The sequence below is a fragment of the Brienomyrus brachyistius genome, chromosome 2 (genome assembly GCF_023856365.1).
Source record: "Brienomyrus brachyistius isolate T26 chromosome 2, BBRACH_0.4, whole genome shotgun sequence".
NCBI classification, from domain to species: Eukaryota; Metazoa; Chordata; class Actinopteri; order Osteoglossiformes; family Mormyridae; genus Brienomyrus; species Brienomyrus brachyistius.
Genome location: NC_064534.1, coordinates 29,610,796 through 29,631,175, shown reverse-complemented (window position 1 = coordinate 29,631,175; position 20,380 = coordinate 29,610,796). Strand labels below are relative to the sequence as shown.

Sequence of the window (20,380 nt, the reverse complement as noted above, 5' to 3'; positions counted from 1 at the left end):
ACCTTACATTTATCTAAGTTACATTTCATCTTACAGGTATCATTCCAGTCACTAATCAAATCAAGGTCTCATTGTAACCTCTGTGCTGTTAGTTCAGTATCAGCTACACCACCCAACTTGGTGTCATCTGCAAACTGAAGGAGTGTACTGTATGTTTTGGCATCAATATCATTCATGTAAATTAGTAACAATAGTGGTCCTAAAATTAAACCCTGCGGTACCCCACTATGAACGCAGGCCCACTGTAACAAGTTGGCTATCCCTCAGAATGTTGAATCCAGGTAATCTACCATTTTCATTTGTAGCAGTGTGGTGTCCAGACCTTTGCTACCCTGTGCAATATCTTCCTCTTGGGTTGCATCCAGTACAGTGAAAGCAGATGCACCATAATATGGTCAGATGAGGATTAGCACTAGTTTCTATCCAGACTCTTGGTAGCAAATCTCATGCATGGTTAACCCAAACAAGTGTGAGCATTACAGTAACTCAGAGACTGTGAACTGCATCACATACTGCCTTAGCTCCTCATCTGGGGCGTCCTATGCATGGTGCCCTGTGTCCTGAATAAGAGATTAAGGAAGATGGATTATGAAGGATGAATGGATGCTAACATATCAGGGCAAGTTACTTTATATGTTGCATACACATTTTCTTGCATGAACACACTTGAGTGCTGTAGCTTTGCTTTTGGCTGTCATCCTCATTTTTTATGCCAAGACATTCTTGTTGAAATACTGTATTGTCATTAAAATTGTCTTGCTAAATCCTGATAAAGCAGTTGAGAGAAGAAGAAATGGAATGCTGCCCGTAACCTGACAGAGGAATCACATGAATTACGAGTAACAGACAAGCTGCAGGCATTCCCACGTCTGTCTCCATCTAACGTCATTAATTAAATTAATTAAATGTCGGTGATCCGGGAAGGTTGTTTCAAAAGAGGATTGTTATTGTCTGTTTCGAATATATAAAAGTAAATATTTGAAATATTTGAAAGTACCCATTTGTGTTTGTTTTTGAATGTTTTTGGTCTCTAATCCAGTTTTCAGGGTATGACTTGTAGGTTAAATATTCAGAGTGGTCATTGTAGAAAGTATTCCTACGTAACAAACATGACAAATACATCATCATACGATCATGTGGTGAAAATACGCAAAACGAGTAAAAACGTCTCCTCTTTCTGACCTACGAGTAACAGTATGGCAAGAAAAATAAAATTTCTGCTGTTTTTGAGAATTTTATTGCTTCTGTTCTGGAAAAATAGCAGCTTCTGGGTCTGTCTAGGCTGCACCCTACAGGAAAACACCACACTATGCCAAGAAAAACTACTTTCTGTTTTTTATAGTCTCTTGTTTGAAATGGTTTCAAGTTTCATAACAATTGAGTAGCATGATGTAAACATGTCCCAAAGTTGCAAAGGAGGTATACATGACCCCTGACCACGTAGTTTTGACCCACAAATACAAAAATCAGTAGGTAACTGATTGCAAATGTGAACACGAGATCACGTATCCTAGTTTGTAAATTCTAACAACTCCTTTCTATTTAACAAGTAATCCACCGTGAGCCTGTAAGTAAGTAATCAGTGTTTAAAATAATTCTAATTACGAAATAATAGTACAACATAATATCCATCACCCATAGTCTGGTAAGGGAATAATGGAGAGTCAACTTCCCATCATTTACAAATTTTAAATTGTATTAGGATGAATTCACGGACGATTACGTCACCCACGTATATGGAATTAATACTTTTACTGTAATATTCTGGGAGATCGTAATTGTGGATTAATTCTGATCGTGTGGAGACTGATCGTCCTGAAGATCAATCGTCCAGGATTCACCTGGAATGTCATTGAACATGTTATTCTTTGCCGATCCCCCGTAAACCCTGTCCTGCCATAAAGAACTTGGGCTCATAAAATAAGCCAGGATGTTTATCTTGGTTTCCGGGAGACAGGAGGGGGTCGGTATACGGCACCTTAAAATTGCCTCTGCGGGGGTAGAATAGGAAAGCACGACACCAGGACGCATATTTTATTATCACAAGCAGCAACACTCGGACAAAAGGGGGAATTGGATAACACCTTGCCTGGGGGGAAGGGGTGAGCCTGGCCAGCTCGTCCCCTGCCCACACGCAGCACCCAATTTAGTATAAAGGACGGGGAAAACTCGCCCGGCATTTCTCGCTACTCACGTGTTGGTCTCCTGCCAGGACTGAAAAGGGCTCCCCAGTCCGTGTGTGAAGGTGGGTGATGAGGGCACGTCCCAGTGTAAATAGTTTAGCAGCTGCTTTTGCGTTCGATTGATTAAGGGGATTAATTATCACCGCTTGCGATAATAGTTCGCCTTACCTATATTTTTATTTTTGCTTTCTATATATATATATATATATATATATATATATATATATATATATATATATATATATATATATATATATATATATATTCGTATGATTCACGCTATTCCATATCTGTTTTGGTACAAGGTTATTTGTTCCTTCGAGAGCCCTATATCCCTCTCTCATCCACTTTAAGACATAAATATATCTCAATATTTTATGCAGTAAGTTAATTTGAGAAATTTCTTCCCTGCTAGATATTCCACGGTCAGTGTCAGTGGTATTAACTGTCAGTTGTATTAACAACAGAACCTTTGCCACGAGGCAGACCACATAATATAACAGAGTGGGGTCACCAAGTGCTGAGGTGCATAGTGTGTAAAAAGAGTTCCAAACTTCCACTGGCATTAACCCCAGCACAAACACTGTGTGCTGGGATCTTCATGGAATGGGCTTCCATGGCCGAGCAGCTGCATGCAATGGGCTTCCATGGCCGAGCAGCTTCATGGCCTGACATTACCAAGCACAATGTCAAGCGTCGGATGGAGTAGTGTAAGGCACGCCTCCACTGGACTTTGGAGCATTGAAATGGGTTCTGTTGTGTTCTGTAACAAATCACATTTCTCTGTCCGATAGCCTGATGGATGAGTCTGGGTTTGGCAGATGGCAGGTGAATGTTACCTGTCTGACTGCATTGTGGCAGAGGGATAGTGGTATGGGAGTATTTTCTTGGAGTTGGGTTAGGCCCCATAGTTCCAGTGAAGGGAACTCTTAATGCTAAAGCAAACCAAGACATTTTGGATGATTCCATGCTTCCAACTTTGTGAGAACAGTTTGGGAAAGACCCTTTCCTGTTCCACCAAAAAGAAGAACCAAATGTGCATGAGTAACCCACCTACCAGATGTTTGTTGGTATTCCTGCTTGGTGTGGAAGCTGCTCCCGTTCCCCATGCAGCCCCCATAGATGAACATTCCAGCATAACTATGTCTTCGTGCGCAAAGCAAGCGTCATGAAGACATGGTTGGGTGAGTTTGGTGTGGAAGAACTTGAGTGACTCGCATTGAGCCTTGACGTCAACCCATCAAACACCTTTGGAATGAACTAGAATGGAGGTTTCGAGCCAACATCGATGTTCAACATAAGTGCCTGATCTCACAAATGCTCTTCCGGATGAATAGGCAAAAATTCCCACAGACACACTCCATAAGCTTGTGAGAAGCCTTTGCAGAAGAGTGGCAGCTGTTAAGGCTGCACAGCGGGAACCAATCCGATATTGATGGTAATGTATTTAGAGTGGGTTATCACGAAAGTTCCGGTAGGTATAATGACCAGGTGTCCCAATATTTTTGTCCATATTGTATATGTGAGTCCTCAATGCAGGAAGAGGCAAAGGACAGAGGGCCGTAGTGGCCAAACAGCTGATGCCCAAATTGTAGGTGCATTGGTCACAAAAACGGGGCGGCATGGTGGTGCAGTGGTTAGCACTGTCGCCTCACACCTCTGGGACCCGGGTTCGAATCTCCGCCTGGGTCACATGTGTGTGGAGTTTGCATGTTCTCCCCATGTCGTCGTGGGGTTTCCTCCGGGTACTCCGGTTTCCCACCGCAGTCCAAAAACATGCTGAGGCTAATTGGCGTCGCTAAATTGCCCGTAGGAATGCATGTGAGAGTGAATGGTGTGTGAGTGTGCCCTGCGATGGGCTTGCCCCCCATCCTGGGTTGTTCCCAGCCTCGTGCCCATTGCTTCCGGGATCGGCTCCGGACCCCCCGCGACCCAGTAGGATAAGCGGTTTGGAAGATGGATGGATGGATGGTCACAAAAACCAGCAACATTAAGGGGAAAACACTTCAAAATCAGCAAATGCTGGCCGTGTCGATGGAGTGGAGCAGTGGTCGCAAGTCGGAGCTCAAGGGGCGGGACAGATACCAAAGAAATAAAATTTGTGGAGCATAAAGCTAAATGCCACTCAATTCACACTGTGATTAGGGCAAGTTCAGACACAGATAGTGACTGAAGAAGTGATGAGTACAGGAGTTAGGGGAGCCGTTTACATTTACCAGCAGTATCAAAGTCAGTGTACTTTAGACTCATACTTTTCTAATAACAGAGGAGAAAAACAATGAATGATGTGATGGAGTTTTGACATTTCCCACCCCAGACTAAGCAGACTGTTATCTTAAAACATCTCTTCATCACATAATGTTGCTCCCTTTATTCCGACTTGTACCCACTTGCTATCGTTTCTCCTCAGATTTTTACCCTACAGCACTTTCTGTGGTTAAATATATATCATGTTGCACTTCCTTTGACAACTAACCATTAAGTTTTCAGCCCTTTTTCTAACAAAAACACTGCTAAATTAGAGGAAGTGTTCTAAACTGTAACCACACAGGGGGGAATATTTCATAATTTTATTAAATCAGAAGGACATTGTCATTAGCTTTTGGGTTAGAGTAATTGACGTGTGATTCTGACTCATGGTACCTATGTATATATAACCTGTTGATGCAGTTGTTAACTTAACTATAGTGGCCAGTCAATTACCTTGAGGCATTAATAAATATATAATGATGTGGGATAGATTGAGATTCCAGGAGAAAATCATGAAGATGGGTTGTAAAGTAAAATTTATTGTGGCACTCCCCTATTACTCCACCATTGCAAAATACTGATTCTTTGCATTCTGCAATTTCTTTAACGTGACAGCAATCTCTTTATGGGAGACTGCCCACAAATGAAATGAGAAATGAACACATGAGCCCTGAGGTGTGAGGGCGTTCCCAAGTGGAAATATAAGAGTTCACCTGTTCCGGTTTCTCTTATACCTTCAACATGGATCTTAAAGTCATCTGCCTGCTCCTGGTCTTGTGTGCCTCTATTGGCACCATCAAAGGTACGATTCCTCTGCAGTCGTATGGGGAAGAACTACTGTAATCGTTTTTTTATTTGCATTGAGCAAATTGAATCATCAATCATTTCTTCAAGATTTTAATATTTTTGAATAAAAATAAAAATGCAAATAAAAATTAGTTTTAGAATGCACAATATTTAAGGACTAAACTGGAAACTTAGATCTCTATTTTGGTCTATAATTACATCATATAGTAATGAGCAGGAATATGAAGCGTGGAACTAAAACCAAAACTAAAACTGCCTTAAGTATTTGCTGAGCACATTTATGATTTATTACATTAACGATATGGTAGTAACAGGGGAATGCTTGTCACATTTCTGAATAAGGCCTTAAGGAACAAGATTTGGATGCATGAAATAACTGGTAACACTGAGGGGACACAAATAATGTAGTAGTACATTCTAGCTTAATATATTTATTAAGCAGTAACTAAGTGTTAGTTAGGTATCGATCCTATGTTCATCCATCATTAATCAATCATGATGGTTTATGTATTTTATGCAAGAACTGCATTAGTTCATGATCTGTTCTGTAGTAACTGAGTAACTAAGTTATTTATGCCACCTTGAGTAAAGTGTGTGGAAGTAAAATTTGACATCGGTAGGCCTGGGAGGGGAGGCATATTGGGTCTGTTATATCTTAAGCAAGAAGAGATTGTTTTGAATACTGTGTGAGCTCGCTTCGCGATAGCTGCCTGCAGTTAGTTCCGCAGATCTGAAGAAAGCTCTGACCTTGGAGAGGCAGACAGCAGAATAAGGGGGGGGGGGGGGGGGGCGGGCAGAAACCGCCTGCATGAAGAGATTCCAAACTGCCCCAACTGGTGCACAAAGAGTTATAGCTTTATAAGTTAGTTGTAGTACACAATATATATAGTATGTTACGCAGTAGTGCAAATGTATAAGTAGTTGTTACATTAATCATACTAATCATATGTTAACCATGTATTTGCAGTGATTCAATGACAGTATTAATCATTAATCAATGGAGCACCCAGACATTAACAGTAATTCAATGTCATATAATCAATATCTATATACATATCTAGTAGTCTAGAAGCCGAGATAGATTCCAGTAAAATGGGCAAAATGGGTGGATTTTACCTTACTACCAAGGAGCAAAAAAAGAGCAGGAGACTTATGTTTGTTATATGTTTGAGCTCGGTTTGTTGGTGTTTTGTGACCAATCAGGACTTAGACATCCTTATTGGGAATTGGGAGTTATGGATTATCAATTGGTTGCTCTGTGTGCTGGGGGTGACTTGGTACTGAGTGCCAGAGTGTGACAGGAGCGCTTTGCTGGATTGCTGGATTAAGAGAGATTGCCTTTACTCACCAAACTGAGAGGTCCAAACTTTTATTCTAAGTGACGCTCTGTGTTATCAGAAAGGTTGATTTATAATTTTTCTACCACAGTTTGACTTCTTTGTTTGTTACCAAAAAAACCATTTCCACAGATCATACAGATAGAGCACTTAGCTGTTAGACATAAAGATAAACTGTATTATTCCCTACGAGAGAATTAAGGTGCAAAGAGCCGCAACATATCAGACAGTGCAATGTACACATAAGAATGCATTATGCAGTAATGCTACAGCATGTAATAGAACACAGAATACATGCATATGGATGGTACATATAATGTATGAATGCAAATGCAGTGTTGACACTATGCTCAAGGTTAATTGTCATTACTATTGTCTGTGGACATGGGGAGGAGGTGGAGATGGCGGAGGAGCAAATTACTACAGTGGGATGGTAGCAGACAGTAATAATATTTCTGACAGTGCTTAGTAGGGCACTGTGGTGAAATAGTCTAATAGCTAAAAGTGCTCAGATTCACAGAATCTTCACAGAGTTACAGAAGGGGTGGGCAGGGTTGTTAATAATGGACTGTCAACATGCAAATATTCATCTACAAACTTATTGCAGTTTTAAGATGTGGTCAGTACATGCAGTGTTCCTTCCAGGAAATGAGGAGTGGTTAGGGAGGTTTACAGGAAGCTCGGCTTAGCAGTGCTCAGTTCTTTAAAATTAAACCATTTTCTGGCAGTTTTTGACTGGCATTGCCTAAGGTTCTGCAGTCAATTAATTCTCAGACACCATAAAAGAATGTATTATTTTGTAATTTTTATTTCTCAGTGATTTCTTCTGTCACAGCTACAAGTGGCACATTAAAAGCTTTAATTTTTTTTTTTTATGAAATTTAAATATATTAACAGAAGTCAATATATACATACAGATGCAGAGAAACTTCAAATATGTGTGAAAAAGTGAATTATCAACTTTGAAATACATGCAGTAAAGGATTTTCAAGTGTTTAACTGTGCATCAGTGTATGATACCCCAGCTACCCCAGCTTCTCGCTAAGACAGTGATGCCCTACCCCTGTACAGGTGCCTTCCCTACATGTTGTTTTCCTGGAACCACAAAATTACCCATTCGGTTGCTGCAGCAGGTGGAGAAATATTCCTATCAGAGACCCAGTGCATCATGTGAAGCTGAAGCTGTTGTGTGAGTACTAATGACATACAAGTACAATCAACAATGAACTCATTGACTTAATTATATCACACAGAACATAACACATAACAGACTCATTCCATTGTAGACAGAGGTGGCAGATGTAAAAGTTATAAAAAAGGATCACTTGAGTTTTTATACATGGCCTTTTGATTGTTTGTCTGTATCAGACGTCCTCCATTCCTTCTGATATTCAAATCTTTCTTTGATCCCTTTTTTTCCAGACTGCATTTGAGAAACAAAAAAAAGATATGCGCTAAACCAAAGGTGTTGCTCATACTGAAAAAGCACAAAATACCGCAAAGGCAGGCAGAGCATATGCTGGGATGGATCCGGAAGTAAAGACTTTTGTCCAGAATGTGCCACGTGTGGGGAGAGAGTGACATCATTGTTGTATCTGAGCACTTTTCATGGCTGTTGACATATCTGTGGGGTGTTTGGCGGTTCATCTGCTATTCTTTGTTTTTTTTTTCATTCATCTGTATCATTCCTTTTTGTTGAAATGAACAACATTTTCATCTTGTTGCAGTAAAGCTTCAGGCAGGTCTATGTAAGGATTTTTCTGGTTGAAAATGAAAATGTTTAATGTATGTAGCATGTGGATACTCTCTGAATAAAAGCATATTAATCCTAACAAATAGTGGAGATTTTGGTGATATTCAGAAACACACCTTCTTTTATGAGTGATATTCACAAACACACCTTCTATAATTTGTCCTGCTTAGGTTTCAGGGTCTCACAGGACATGTGCTCACCCTGCAATGGATTTACGTCTCCAGCATAACGTCTCCGTGCTTTTCATTTAATAGTAGCTGTCTTTAATTTTCATCTCTTCTTTTGTATTTTCTTGTTTCAATTCACAAAAATTTTTTCTTGTGGATTTTGTTTTGGTTAATAACTTTGTCAGAACACAGATAGATAGTGACAGGAAATAATTCCCTGGGCAGTTACATGCACAATATCAGACTGTCATCCCAATGCAATGTAAGAAGTGAGTGTGGTGTACTGTACAGAGGCCTACAAAGGGTGGTATAAAGGCAGATTCCACTCCAGACAAAAAACACAGTGTAACCCACCCAGGCCAGTATAATCTACTGAAAGGGACCCAGGCTTTGTTTGGCCGATGAAATTTCGACTGCAGGGGAAAATAACTGAATACCTCGATATATTCCATAGTATATAAATACTGATATATGAGTGAAATTATGGAAAAATAATCTAAATTCTATGCAATAATTAACAATAAATTGAACTAGCCAGGCAATTATAATAGTTGCTACTGTGAACAGTTTTTTGAATGAATCCAGTATGAATAAATACTGCTTCAATCAATCACAGAGATCATAAGTACAACATTTAAATGTCCATGTATGTATAAATACTGCAGGTTTCTTTTTCTCACACACACACACAGTCAAAGAAACAAGTTTTAGTCACTTTACGGGGACATCTGGTTTCCACAATGTAATAAATGCAAACTCACACACAAACACGCATACCTATCTGCATATCAGCAAATCTTTTGGATGGTGAAAGGAAACTTCCCAAAGCAAGCATGCATAGATGTGCGATGATAGAGGAAGACCACACAGATACCTGACCTGGGCCAGCTTCAGAGCTACAGCTTCAGAGCTACAGCTTCAGGCTTTGCGTGTTCTACAGACACCAAGCAAAGACACCTACAGTGTGTAAACGTATCAGTGGTGTAGATGCATTAGGACCAAATACATGACGACCACAGAGACTGAATGAGCCATAAACACTTTACGTTATGGCCTTGATTAGAGTATTTTAAAACACTGATAGGGGCCATGTTTTGCTGTTGGGTGAAGGTAACATGCTCAGTTTCTACAAGCAAATATGCACCCACATAAAAAGATGGCATCTGCTTCTAATTGCTTTTGTGGGTCAAATGCTTCAAGACATTTTTAGAGAGCTTGAACCGGAACATCTCAAACAAACCTTTAAAATAATTCATTACATCCATCTATCTTGTGCTGCTTACTGGGGGTCGGGTCACAGGGGTAGCAGTTTAAGCAGGGAATCCCAGAGCCCCCTCGCACCGGCCCCCTCCCCCAGCTCCACCGGGGTCTGGGTCAGTGCCCATCCGTCCTCTCTGTCTTTGTTCTAGTCCCTATTGCGTCTTCCTTCTGCCCCGGGCTGCTGCATAGCTCAAGCATCAAGGCCGCAACCTGGGTTTGAGACCAGCCTCATTTGTTTTGTTTACTGGGTTTCTGTTTTCTAGAGTTTTAGTTTTGTCTATCCTATCTGTGTCCAGTTTATTCCTGTTCTGTTTGTGTTTGTGCTCCAGGTCCCTCCGAGGGTTAGCCCTCAGCTGTGTGTCACAATTCCTAGTGTTCCCAGTATGTAGTTAACGTTCCCTAGTTTTCTGTTCTTGTTAATTGTTAGTTAAGTTTCTCCACCCGTGGCCGGTTTCCCTGCACTGTGCTCATTGGTAAATTGTCTTGATGATTCACGCCTGCCTTTTCTTAGTCCTCGTTGTATTTAAGCGCCTGCCTTTGTTCTGCTCTTTAGTCTGCCATTGTGATTTTACTGTGTGTCACTCTGCTTGATTTCCTTTGTAGGTTTGTTCAGTTTTGTTTGTGACGTTTTCTCCTCTTTGGTTCTGACTCCGGGTGGTCCTATTAGTTTCAGGGTTTCCCCAGTGTGTTAGTTCCCCCAATAAACCCCTTTGTTTCTTGGAGCTGCAGGTGGGTTGATACCCTTTTACCCGCCGGTGCCATGATGTGGCATAACTGCCAAAGCACCACTGTAACAGCAATGCACTTTAAATACCAAGGTATTTCACCAATCATCCATCCATCCATCCATGCCCCCAACTACCAGCTGCTTATGTTTTATTTTGCCACCCAAGTAAATGATGAACAACACACGTCATTAACTTTTATAACAGTATAATAATATATTACGTGAGCCAAATGTTGGATAAGATAGATGAAAATGCAGTAAAAGAGAATCATGCAAAAATATTTAGGAATTTGAATCTCCCACTTAATGCAGAATAAAAGCAAATTCACAAAACCTCACCTGCCCACATATTTATGTTTGGGCTTAATATTCAGGAAAACTGCTTCAGGGGCTCTTTAGCTCATGACCTCATAGAGGACTGGGGCAATAGCACTGGGTTTCGGAGACAGCGCTGCAGGTGCTTGTCTGATACACATCCAGACCCTGAAGAAAACTGATGTGAATCAGGCTTTAGAGAAAACAATTTGCCAATGGCCCCTGGCTAGCTGGCAGCACAAGAGAAATAAATTTAAAAAGGAACATCATAAAAATACTCAGCGCTTGCCAAAACACAGCAGGAGTAAATAAATAAATAATGTATACTTATGCGGACTGCTTCACAAGCAGGGGAATGTTTGTAGAAAAAACTGTGTCAGCAAAAGACCACCATGTCCAGTTTTTTTATAAAATGGACAAAGGAAAAGTAAAGAGGATTAAACATATCATTCTGAAAGAGGCATTTGCTTCATGTTCAGCACAGTTTTAAGTGAGCTGGTGGCTGTTCCGTTCTTTACTATACAAAATACGATAGGAGAAAGGGCCAGCTTACCCGCCCCCCCCCCACGCTCACCAGCACACCGACTCACCCGTCCCCCTGCCCGTCAGCTCGCCAGACCACCCACCCACCAGCACTCCCGCCCACCAGCTCACCAGCACGCCATCGTGTAAGCATACTTCCGGCTTACTGACCTCATTGGATTCCTTTTGAAAAATATCAAATACAATTTTTTGGTTGCACCAGAATTATATATTTGACATAATTCTGAGCTGAATGTAAACTAGAAATAAAATTTAAATATATGAAAGCATGGAAATCCCCAGTTCCTCGAGGGGACAGCTGGCATCTTTGATATAGTGCATAAGCTTAATCAATGCCGATACAATCATTAAATCAATCTAATAAAAAAAGAAAAAAAAAACAGACATTCAGTTGGAACTTTAATGTTCCCTGGAATTTTGCTGTCATAAAAGGCAAATAATTTAGCATAAAGTTACAGTCGTCCTTTCAGAATAGGTATAAGACTGCTGGCTTGGACAAGAGCCTGTGACACTGCTTTCCTAACCCTAACCCTAACCCCGACTCTAACCCTAACCCTATCCCTAACCCCGACTCTAACCCCGACTCGAACCCTAACCCTAACCCTAACCCCGACTCGAACCCTAACCCTATCCCTAACCCTAACCCCGACTCTAACCCTAACCCTATCCCTAACCCCGACTCTAACCCTAACCCTATCCCTAACCCCGACTCTAACCCTAACCCTATCCCTAACCCTAACCCCGACTCTAACCCTAACCCTATCCCTAACCCCGACTCTAACCCTAACCCTATCCCTAACCCTCACTCTAACTCCAGCCACTTCTGCCTACCCTCCTGTGAGCTTGACCAGCATTGTACCGATGTCCATTGGTACCTCTTACGTAATCAAGTCAAATCAAATCTGAAAAGGCTCATGCATTTCTGTCCTCTTTAACTGGTCTTTTTTTGTATTTGTGTTCTTATAAATATATGTGCTTTTGTTTTCCAGTTTTATTGAATGTGTTAAGGAGGTCTCACTTTGTTTTTGTTGTATAATATGATTTTTTCTGTTACGGTATTGCCGAATGTTTTTATATTCATATATGCATATATTTACACTAATGATAATATGCATTACGTGAGACAAACAAGACAGCCGAAACAATGCATAACATATGCTAGACACTGTACTCAGATATCAGATCCACTTTATGTTTATGCGTTTCTTTGAACTATATGTGTGATACGTCTGCCAAGCTAGCAAATTGTTTTGATTAATAGATCCTTTTTGGAAATTAATCTAAGATTCATAGATAGTGATGTTACTGCAGTTCCTGGCCAGGAAGAACGAAAGCATGTTGCATTGCAATCAAATAACTAGCTTTCTGACTAATTACAAATTGTCATCTGGAATAAGTCGCGTAAAGGAAAATTTAACATAATTTAGTGCTGCACGAACTCAAATGCAACTTAAGACAGACTTCAGTTCCGTCTCAAAAAGTTGGAAGAACATCAACTGTATCCCAGGGCAAATCTGAACATTTTAATGCGTGTGGTTAGTATGTGCCAGGCATTTTTGAAGAAGCAAACAAAATCATGTCAAAACTAGCCTTAAAGACTGTAGTTCAGTGGTTGATTTATTTCTAAATGGTGACTCTTGGGTTGTGTAACTGCACAACAAAAGTAAAACCTAAGTATTTCAAGGAATGGTAAGATTCACCAATCTGCGGCGATGCAGCAACATGGAAGTTCAAAATGCGATTGCCCCGTTTAAAAATGTCGTACCGGATCCAATTTGGGATGGATTCATCATTTCTAACATCTATATATATATAACATTGATAAAATTCAATTTATTAATGCATGATTATTAGTAGAGGACCCTATGCCTTTATTATTTAGAAATGTGACCAATACGTTTTCACCAATAATTTTATGCATCGATTGATTCCCCCTCTGTAAACCAATCAAATCATGTTGAATTGCACTGTATCGCAATAGGGGTGAATCATAGGGCATCGCATTGGTAGCTACTTCACATCCATTTAGCTCATGGATCGTGTTTATTGTTAGTGCCCAAAATGTATGTCACCTTTCTGAAATTTTGATTAAAATGTATATTGTTTTGTTAATCATAAATCAAAGATTAAATTTATTTAAAAAAGAAATACAGTTAAAACAGTTACATCTACATTTGTTTATGAAATTTTAGAAATGTTAGAAAATTCAATGCTGTTTCACTTTCAAATCCAAAGTGAAACAATGGCACAGGACATGATTTGGTGATAGATTATTAAATCTATTATTTTGGGGCAAAATTTCTCAATAACAGCAGCACAACAGCTCCATTCCTACCTGATAAAAACAGCATAATTTTTTTTTTAAGTTTACTAACCAGAATGTTAGCACATCAGAATACTTATGGCAGGAACTGGTGTAAATTGCTTTACTTTTGGCTAAAAGTAAAACGGAAGCAGCTTTAAGAAAAATAAAATGCAGGTTTTAACTGTGCTGTTAACGTAGGATGTACTGTAACTGGAGTCTGCAACCACAGGCCCTGTTAGCCAGTGGGCAACGGCCAAATGCCCCCTCACCAACAGGAAAGTGCTCTCGGCCTAGGATGGACTCGGTGTGGATCGATGTACATCTCCTTCAGCGTCACGAGGAGCTTGAGAATCGGGGTGCATAAGGCAGTCAGAATAGGGACGCTGTAGTACTGCAGGTAGAAGAAAATGTCCCGTACTGGTACCAGCCCAAATACACTCAGGGTGCCTCGGGATAGCGGCGGCAGGCAGTGCTCCTTCCAGTAGGTGGCAACGTTACGGTACATTTTCAGATTCAAGTCCATAGTTGCAAGATGAGCCTTTGAGGGGGAAAATTTTTTATAAATTATTACAGTTGAAAACATTGTTCACTTCACTTTATAACTCGTGTTTCCTGAGATCATGTAAATCTGATAATTAGTAACAAGATAAGCTGTGGCTCAATGAAAAAATTAGGATAATGCATTCTGTGTGCTTTTAGCCAAAACTGCAATATATTTTCATAAAATTTCTGTAAAATTACATGTTGATGTCTTTCCAGTATCAATATCCGCAACATATTCTCTGCAATGGTGAGTGAACATAAAAAAATATATATGAAGTAAAGGAATGAATATTCTTATATTTATTCAATGTATAAATATGTAGTGAATTTGACATTCCCGCTTTTGGGAATGGGGCTGCTCCATTATGGGAAAAACCATAATCACAATTCTATTGGCCAATACTCACGAGTATTTAACACGAAATGTGCATTTATTAAACTTTAAAAACTTGTCATTTTAACACTGGATTTCCATGAACTCTAAATATAATCCAGCTGAGAAACAGAGGAAAAGGGCCCTGGAACGGGACGCAGTGGATTCATAGCACAAAACAAAACGGGAACATCACTGCAAAATGAGAAGCGGCACAATAATAGTTTTATCTCAGTTATTTTGTTTTGCTGGAAGCCAAAATCATAACTGAAATTAAAATCCAATTGATTTAAAAAAATAAAGGTGTATGCCAAAAATATATAAATAATACTGAAAATAATTTGGATCACATATCAATATTTGTGTTTTTAATATTCGTTAGTGTACGTGCATACTATGTCTTTAATACTACAGGATATTTTTTATAAAAGAGGTATTTATGGTCTTGGCATGGATACAGTGCACACCTGTATCTCGGCAACCAGCCTCACTCATGTGTTGCCGTCTCTGTAAATATGGAAAAACTTTTAAACTTGCCATTAAATATGCATTTCCAAAAATGGACCCAGGTTTTATCTTTGCAAAATTTTCACATTCTCGGGGATCTTTGGCAAATGAGAAGAGGTGACTGCACTCTCATTAGTATCAATTTGCAATGAAGCCAAGAACTACATATTTGTATAGATGCCAAATAACCCTTTTAAATTTAAGATCGGCATTTAAAATCTACGTATGAAAAGAGCAGACAATATCTGTCTGGCCTCCGACTGCTTATCCAGGACAGAATCATGGAGGTTATTCCAGGCAGGACAGGACATGAAGCTTGGGAACACAGGAGGCCTGTCCATCGCACGCCACACGCACAAACACACGGACGCCCATAACACAGCACAGGGGAAGGGGAGACCGCTTTATGCATAACAGCATGTCTCTGTTCTGGGGAAGGAAACCAGTTGGTCAAAAGAGACTTATGAGTTGTATGTCCTTCATATTCTAACTATATTGCCTGAACCTTTGAGAATGAACTGGAATCTAACTGTGGTATGTTTTATTTAACACACAACTGGTCCTTACTCACTGGAAACCAGTTTGGCGACTTTGAAGACGCGAAGGTGTAAAATGCCCCACAGGCATACAATGCTAGAGATAACTGTACACTGCAAGGTTACAAACCGCAGCGTCTTCATGCTGTACCAGAGAGCCTCACCCGCTCATCCAGGAGCCTCCAGACTGTCTCCTCTATGGACTGCTCCAGCCGCTGATATGACACTAGTAGGTGAAACATCAGCAAAGTCCAGGACGCCGTGGCAACAAGCAGCAGCACCCTAGTGGGTCAGTTAAACAGGATCTTAGCTTTGACTTTCAATGTTATATTAAATTAAAACAGGGGCTCATCCTGTGACCCCGTCTACATTCAACCACATCACATACAGTGATGGCAGACTGCTTGCCCAGTTTGATCACACTCATGCAAAAAGGAATTTTTATTTAATGATGCGCTGAAACATAATAGAAGAATTACTAAGTTGCGTTAAACTTAAAAGTTCCATTACAGTAATAAAAGTATGAGTTTATGGGGCCACTTGAGGTAAAGGGGCTGAATTTTGTACAATGACACCATATCAAACACTTCAGATATGATTCCTTAGAAGAGAATAAGAAGTACGCACCATACTTTTATCCTTCTGGGGGTGAGCTTGCTTTTCTGGATGACATTATCTATCAGGTAGTAGAGCAGAGTGCCAATGGCACTGACGTAAAGCACGAGATACATGAGGTAGGCCGTGTGGGCTTTCGTGAGGTGGGTTTCAAACTGCTTCTTAATCTCGTCCTAATTCACACAAAAAGAGGGATTTCCTGTCATATTCCTCTAGGCAGCCGTGGGATGTTCCATTATGAATCATGAAGGGACAGACATCAGCAAAATTAACCAGAAAAATACCACATATCCTGGAATTTTATAAAAGGCAGGTGGCAGTTCCAGGGCGCCACATTTAACCAGGGGAATTTAATAGAAATCTGTCCATTATCTGGAAACAAGTTTTATACTTGTCATGCAAAGACTTTTTGAGCTACGATAAGTGACAGAGAGGAAACACAGGAGGTTGAGGCCCATGGAAGAGTGAGGGGAAACCTTACCAGCCGCTGTAAGAAGTGAGTGTGCCAGGCGAGCAGGCTGTGATCCAGGGCAGCCTGGGAGGCCCGTAAGATGGGGTGGGCGGCGGGAAAACCATCCACAGTGGCTGTGTAGCGACGCATGCTGTGCAGCAGGGAACCTGCAATGCCAGTGCAACCACCCTTCAGTCAGCCTGCAGGCATTAACACCCAGAGCTAACGCACAAGTTACGTGCCCATCTGACGTGTCTCACGTTACATTAGGTTCACCATTATAAGCGCTATGGAATGCAAATGATAATATACTGTTTCCCAGCACTTCCTTGTGCATCGGGTGCAGAAAATCCTTAAATTGCATCTTCTGCTACCCACTCATCAGTCAGCCTCAGGGGCTTTCAGTCACATTCTTTAAAACAAAACGCTCTATTGTGTGACAGGTTTGCCGTTTCTTGCATGGTCAACTCTAGCTCGGGGGGAGTTGCGAAACGCTGGTGGGGAGAGATCCGTGAATAATTAAAGAGTATTTTAATAAAAATAAAAATACAAAAAATGTGAATAAAAAACACACTCTGTCAAAATCTACCAAGGGGAGGCTCCTCCCACTCCCACTCCCCCCCCGGCCATCTAAAATCTAATGAGGGGGACACCCCCACCCTGATTGGAGAAATTTACCAAGGGGGACATCTTAGCCCCCAGTAGTGGATAAGTGACTAGAAGATAGATGGATGGATGGATATACAGGGGTTGGGACAATGAAACTGAAACACCTGGTTTTGGTTTTAGACCACAGTAATTTATTGATATGGTGTAGGGGCTCCTTTTGCGGCCAGTACAGCATCAGTTCATCTTGGGAATGATGGATCCAAGTCCATCCAGAGGGATTTTGAGCCATTCCTCTTGCAGAACAGTGGCCAGGTCATGCTGGTGGAGGAAAACTTCCTGACACACTCCTCCACAACACCCACAGCTCAATAATAATCTGGTGACTGTTCAGGCCAAGGGAGATGTTCAGTTTCACTGACATGTTCGTCAAACCACTCTGTCTCCAGTCTTACTGCATGTATTGGTGCATTATCATCCTGATACATGGCACTACCTTCAGGGTACAATGTTTGAACCACTGGGGGAACATGGTCTTCCAGAATTGCTTGGTATTCCTTGGCAGTGACACGACCATCTATAACAAGTAGTGGCCCTAGGAAATGCCATGATATTACAGCCCAAACCATCACTGATCCATTATTGTGTTGCATTCTGGATACGCAACAGTCTAGGTGGTGAGCCTCTTTAGGGCTTCTCTACACTGTAACGCTCTCGGATGTGGGAAAGACAGTGAAGGTGGACTCATCAGACAACAATACATGGTTCACATTGTCCACAGCTCAAGATGTGGCTGCTGACACGATTGAAACTGACCTTTGGCATTGGTATGAGTGACCAAAGGTTTGGCTATTGCAGCCCGACCATAAATACTGATTCTGTGGAGCTCCAGACGAAAACTTTGGTAGAAACAAGAGAGTTGAGGTGCATTTAATTCTACAGTGAGATGGGCAGCTGTGGTTTATGTTTTTTAGATACAGTCCACATTAATGCCCGGACATCCCATTCAGACAGCTTCCTCTAGCGTCCACAATAACTCCTGCAGGACATGGTCCATCCTTCGTGGTCGTATGCCGACATTACCCTGGACACCGTGGTTCTCTATACACCACAAAGGCTTGCTATCCTGGTCACAGACGCATCAGCGAGACGCAGACCGACAATCTGGTTTCTTTTTGAACACTGATATGTCTCCCATTACGTTGTGTGGATTCCAATATTTTATGTAGAGCTGTGCTATTGCTCTGCTAATTTAACCTTCACACTCTGTTCTTACTGATAGAATGTGCATCAAATTGGCCTCCAAGCCACGCATATATAGGCGTTAAACCTCAAACACTATTTTGACCAGTTTTTAAGTTTCATTGTCCAACCCCTGTATACACAACAAATGCACTTACAATTCTAGAATGCTATTTAATAATAAAAAAAACAGTACTTACCGTGCAGGTATTTGAAGAGGTAGCATGTGGCGAAGGTCACGACAACACACAACAACCCCAAAACAACACCCTCCTCTGCAGAGAGACGCATGCTGTCCATCTCAGGCCACAGACTGACCTGGAAGAGCACAGATCAGAATAATCTGAAGGTACTGCTGTTTGCAATGAAAACATCAGGCTGTGAAGTACAGGAATGTCTACATCACTGGGTACAAGGTTATATAACATGTGTGTCCCCCAAACTATCATGGTCACCTACAGGAAGTGACTAACACACAAGCAATATGCCCTTTAGGGTATAAAGAAGCCGTTTACCCCTCCTCCTACAGCAAGCCTGTCCACACTCTCTTTGGCTCTTTGATGCTTTTGCTGTAGTAGCTTTTGCCTCTCTTGGAGACTGGGACCTGGAGCAAGCATACGAATACAATACAATGTCAGCACCGACCTCAAGACTGCAGGGCTGATTTGAAACCTGGTGTTTAGTGTATAGATTGGTCTTTACTAAGAACTTGACTGGGATTACATACCATAGCACAACACATATATTGGAAGATTTTAAGAGTAAAAAAAACACATCATCGAAGAAAAAACATACCTGGTGTCATTCTCAACATGGCAAGATTAGGACTTACAGCCTTGTCAGTTGATCTGTTACACGTTTCTAAATTCGATCTGAAACAAACAAAAAGAAATACAAAAAACAATAAGGAGGAACTTCAGGACAAATTTAAGCCTCTTCTTTCCCTCCCTGAAGTACTAACTTATTAACGGGCTACGGTGACCATGTAAAACGGAGGACACTGGCCGCAGAAAGAAACGTCGAAAGACGCAAATATGCGCTATTCTGATAGTAAAAAGTGGATGTCAATGCAAACAAAGCGAAATCCCAGACATTTCAGGCATTTTTATGACCCAAAAAAGGAGGACAGGTCCAGAGTAGACAGGACATGAGCTCTATTCATAAAGGTGATTATCTTACATTAAGTTAGCCTGGGTCTTGGAAATCATTGGCGTTACAGATCGGGGACGTGTCTTCGGAATAAAGTAACTTTCTACAGTTCGCTCATTTTCCTTAGATGCCAGTTTACTAAGTGTCCGTCGCGGTATTCTGTCTTTTGAAAACCCGGAGATCCTTCGAGGCGTGCTGTACAAATCCACGGAATTGAACGGCTTCAAGGGAGAAGTCATCTTCTTTTCCTCTCTTGGTCCGTCACTGCAAATGTATCACGCACGTACAGTCGTATGATTGCCTGCTAATGAACTCTGGTAACATTTAATTCGTGCTTATACAAATGCAGTGGATTCTGTGCTCCAGAAAAATCCCAATTTCCAAATAGGAAGCAATCCAACTAATAAACTCTACACTTTATGCGGCAGCAAAACAAAATGTCAAATGATTATCCGGTATAAAAGTACCGAAAGATCTATTATAAATCCACCTTAACAGATGAATGAAATACACAGCTGCTACAGACTCTGCTGAACAATTGTTGCACAAAAATCCGTGTTACTTTTAAATTTGCCTCGCTCAGGCCAGATTAATCGCTGGCCTCCGGTCACCACCCTATCAGGCGTTTCCCACAGTTTCCCACAGAATGCCTTCAACATTTGATTACTTATGTCTATTCACCACAGCCTAGCTTCTTCGCGGCCACGAGGT

The 20,380-nt window shown here is 41.0% G+C and overlaps 1 protein-coding gene and 1 long non-coding RNA gene across 3 annotated transcripts; one reads left to right on the top strand and one right to left on the bottom strand.

The window, feature by feature from the left end:
- The first annotated feature begins 5,114 nt into the window (after positions 1–5,114).
- LOC125726978 (uncharacterized) lies at positions 5,115–8,413 on the top strand. The gene is made up of 3 exons (XR_007388481.1): positions 5,115–5,235; positions 7,649–7,766; positions 8,000–8,413. It is a non-coding gene; the product is annotated as an uncharacterized LOC125726978 (long non-coding RNA).
- Positions 8,414–13,192: 4,779 nt separating this feature from the next.
- LOC125728538 (uncharacterized) lies at positions 13,193–20,271 on the bottom strand. Of its 2 annotated transcripts, none has more exons than XM_049005439.1 (8): positions 19,700–20,266; positions 19,316–19,392; positions 19,036–19,124; positions 18,721–18,838; positions 16,703–16,839; positions 16,234–16,394; positions 15,771–15,888; positions 13,193–14,185 (listed from the first exon to the last, which is right to left on the bottom strand). In XM_049005439.1, exons 1-8 carry the CDS (start codon positions 19,906–19,908, stop codon positions 13,913–13,915), a joined length of 1,182 nt encoding a protein of 393 aa, XP_048861396.1. In that variant the 5' UTR covers positions 19,909–20,266; the 3' UTR covers positions 13,193–13,912. The 2 variants fall into 2 exon arrangements, with proteins under 2 accessions (XP_048861396.1, XP_048861399.1); XM_049005442.1 differs by lacking the exon at positions 13,193–14,185 and adding an exon at positions 14,946–15,499 and having other exon boundaries at positions 19,700–20,271.
- Between the last annotated feature and the right edge of the window lie 109 nt (positions 20,272–20,380).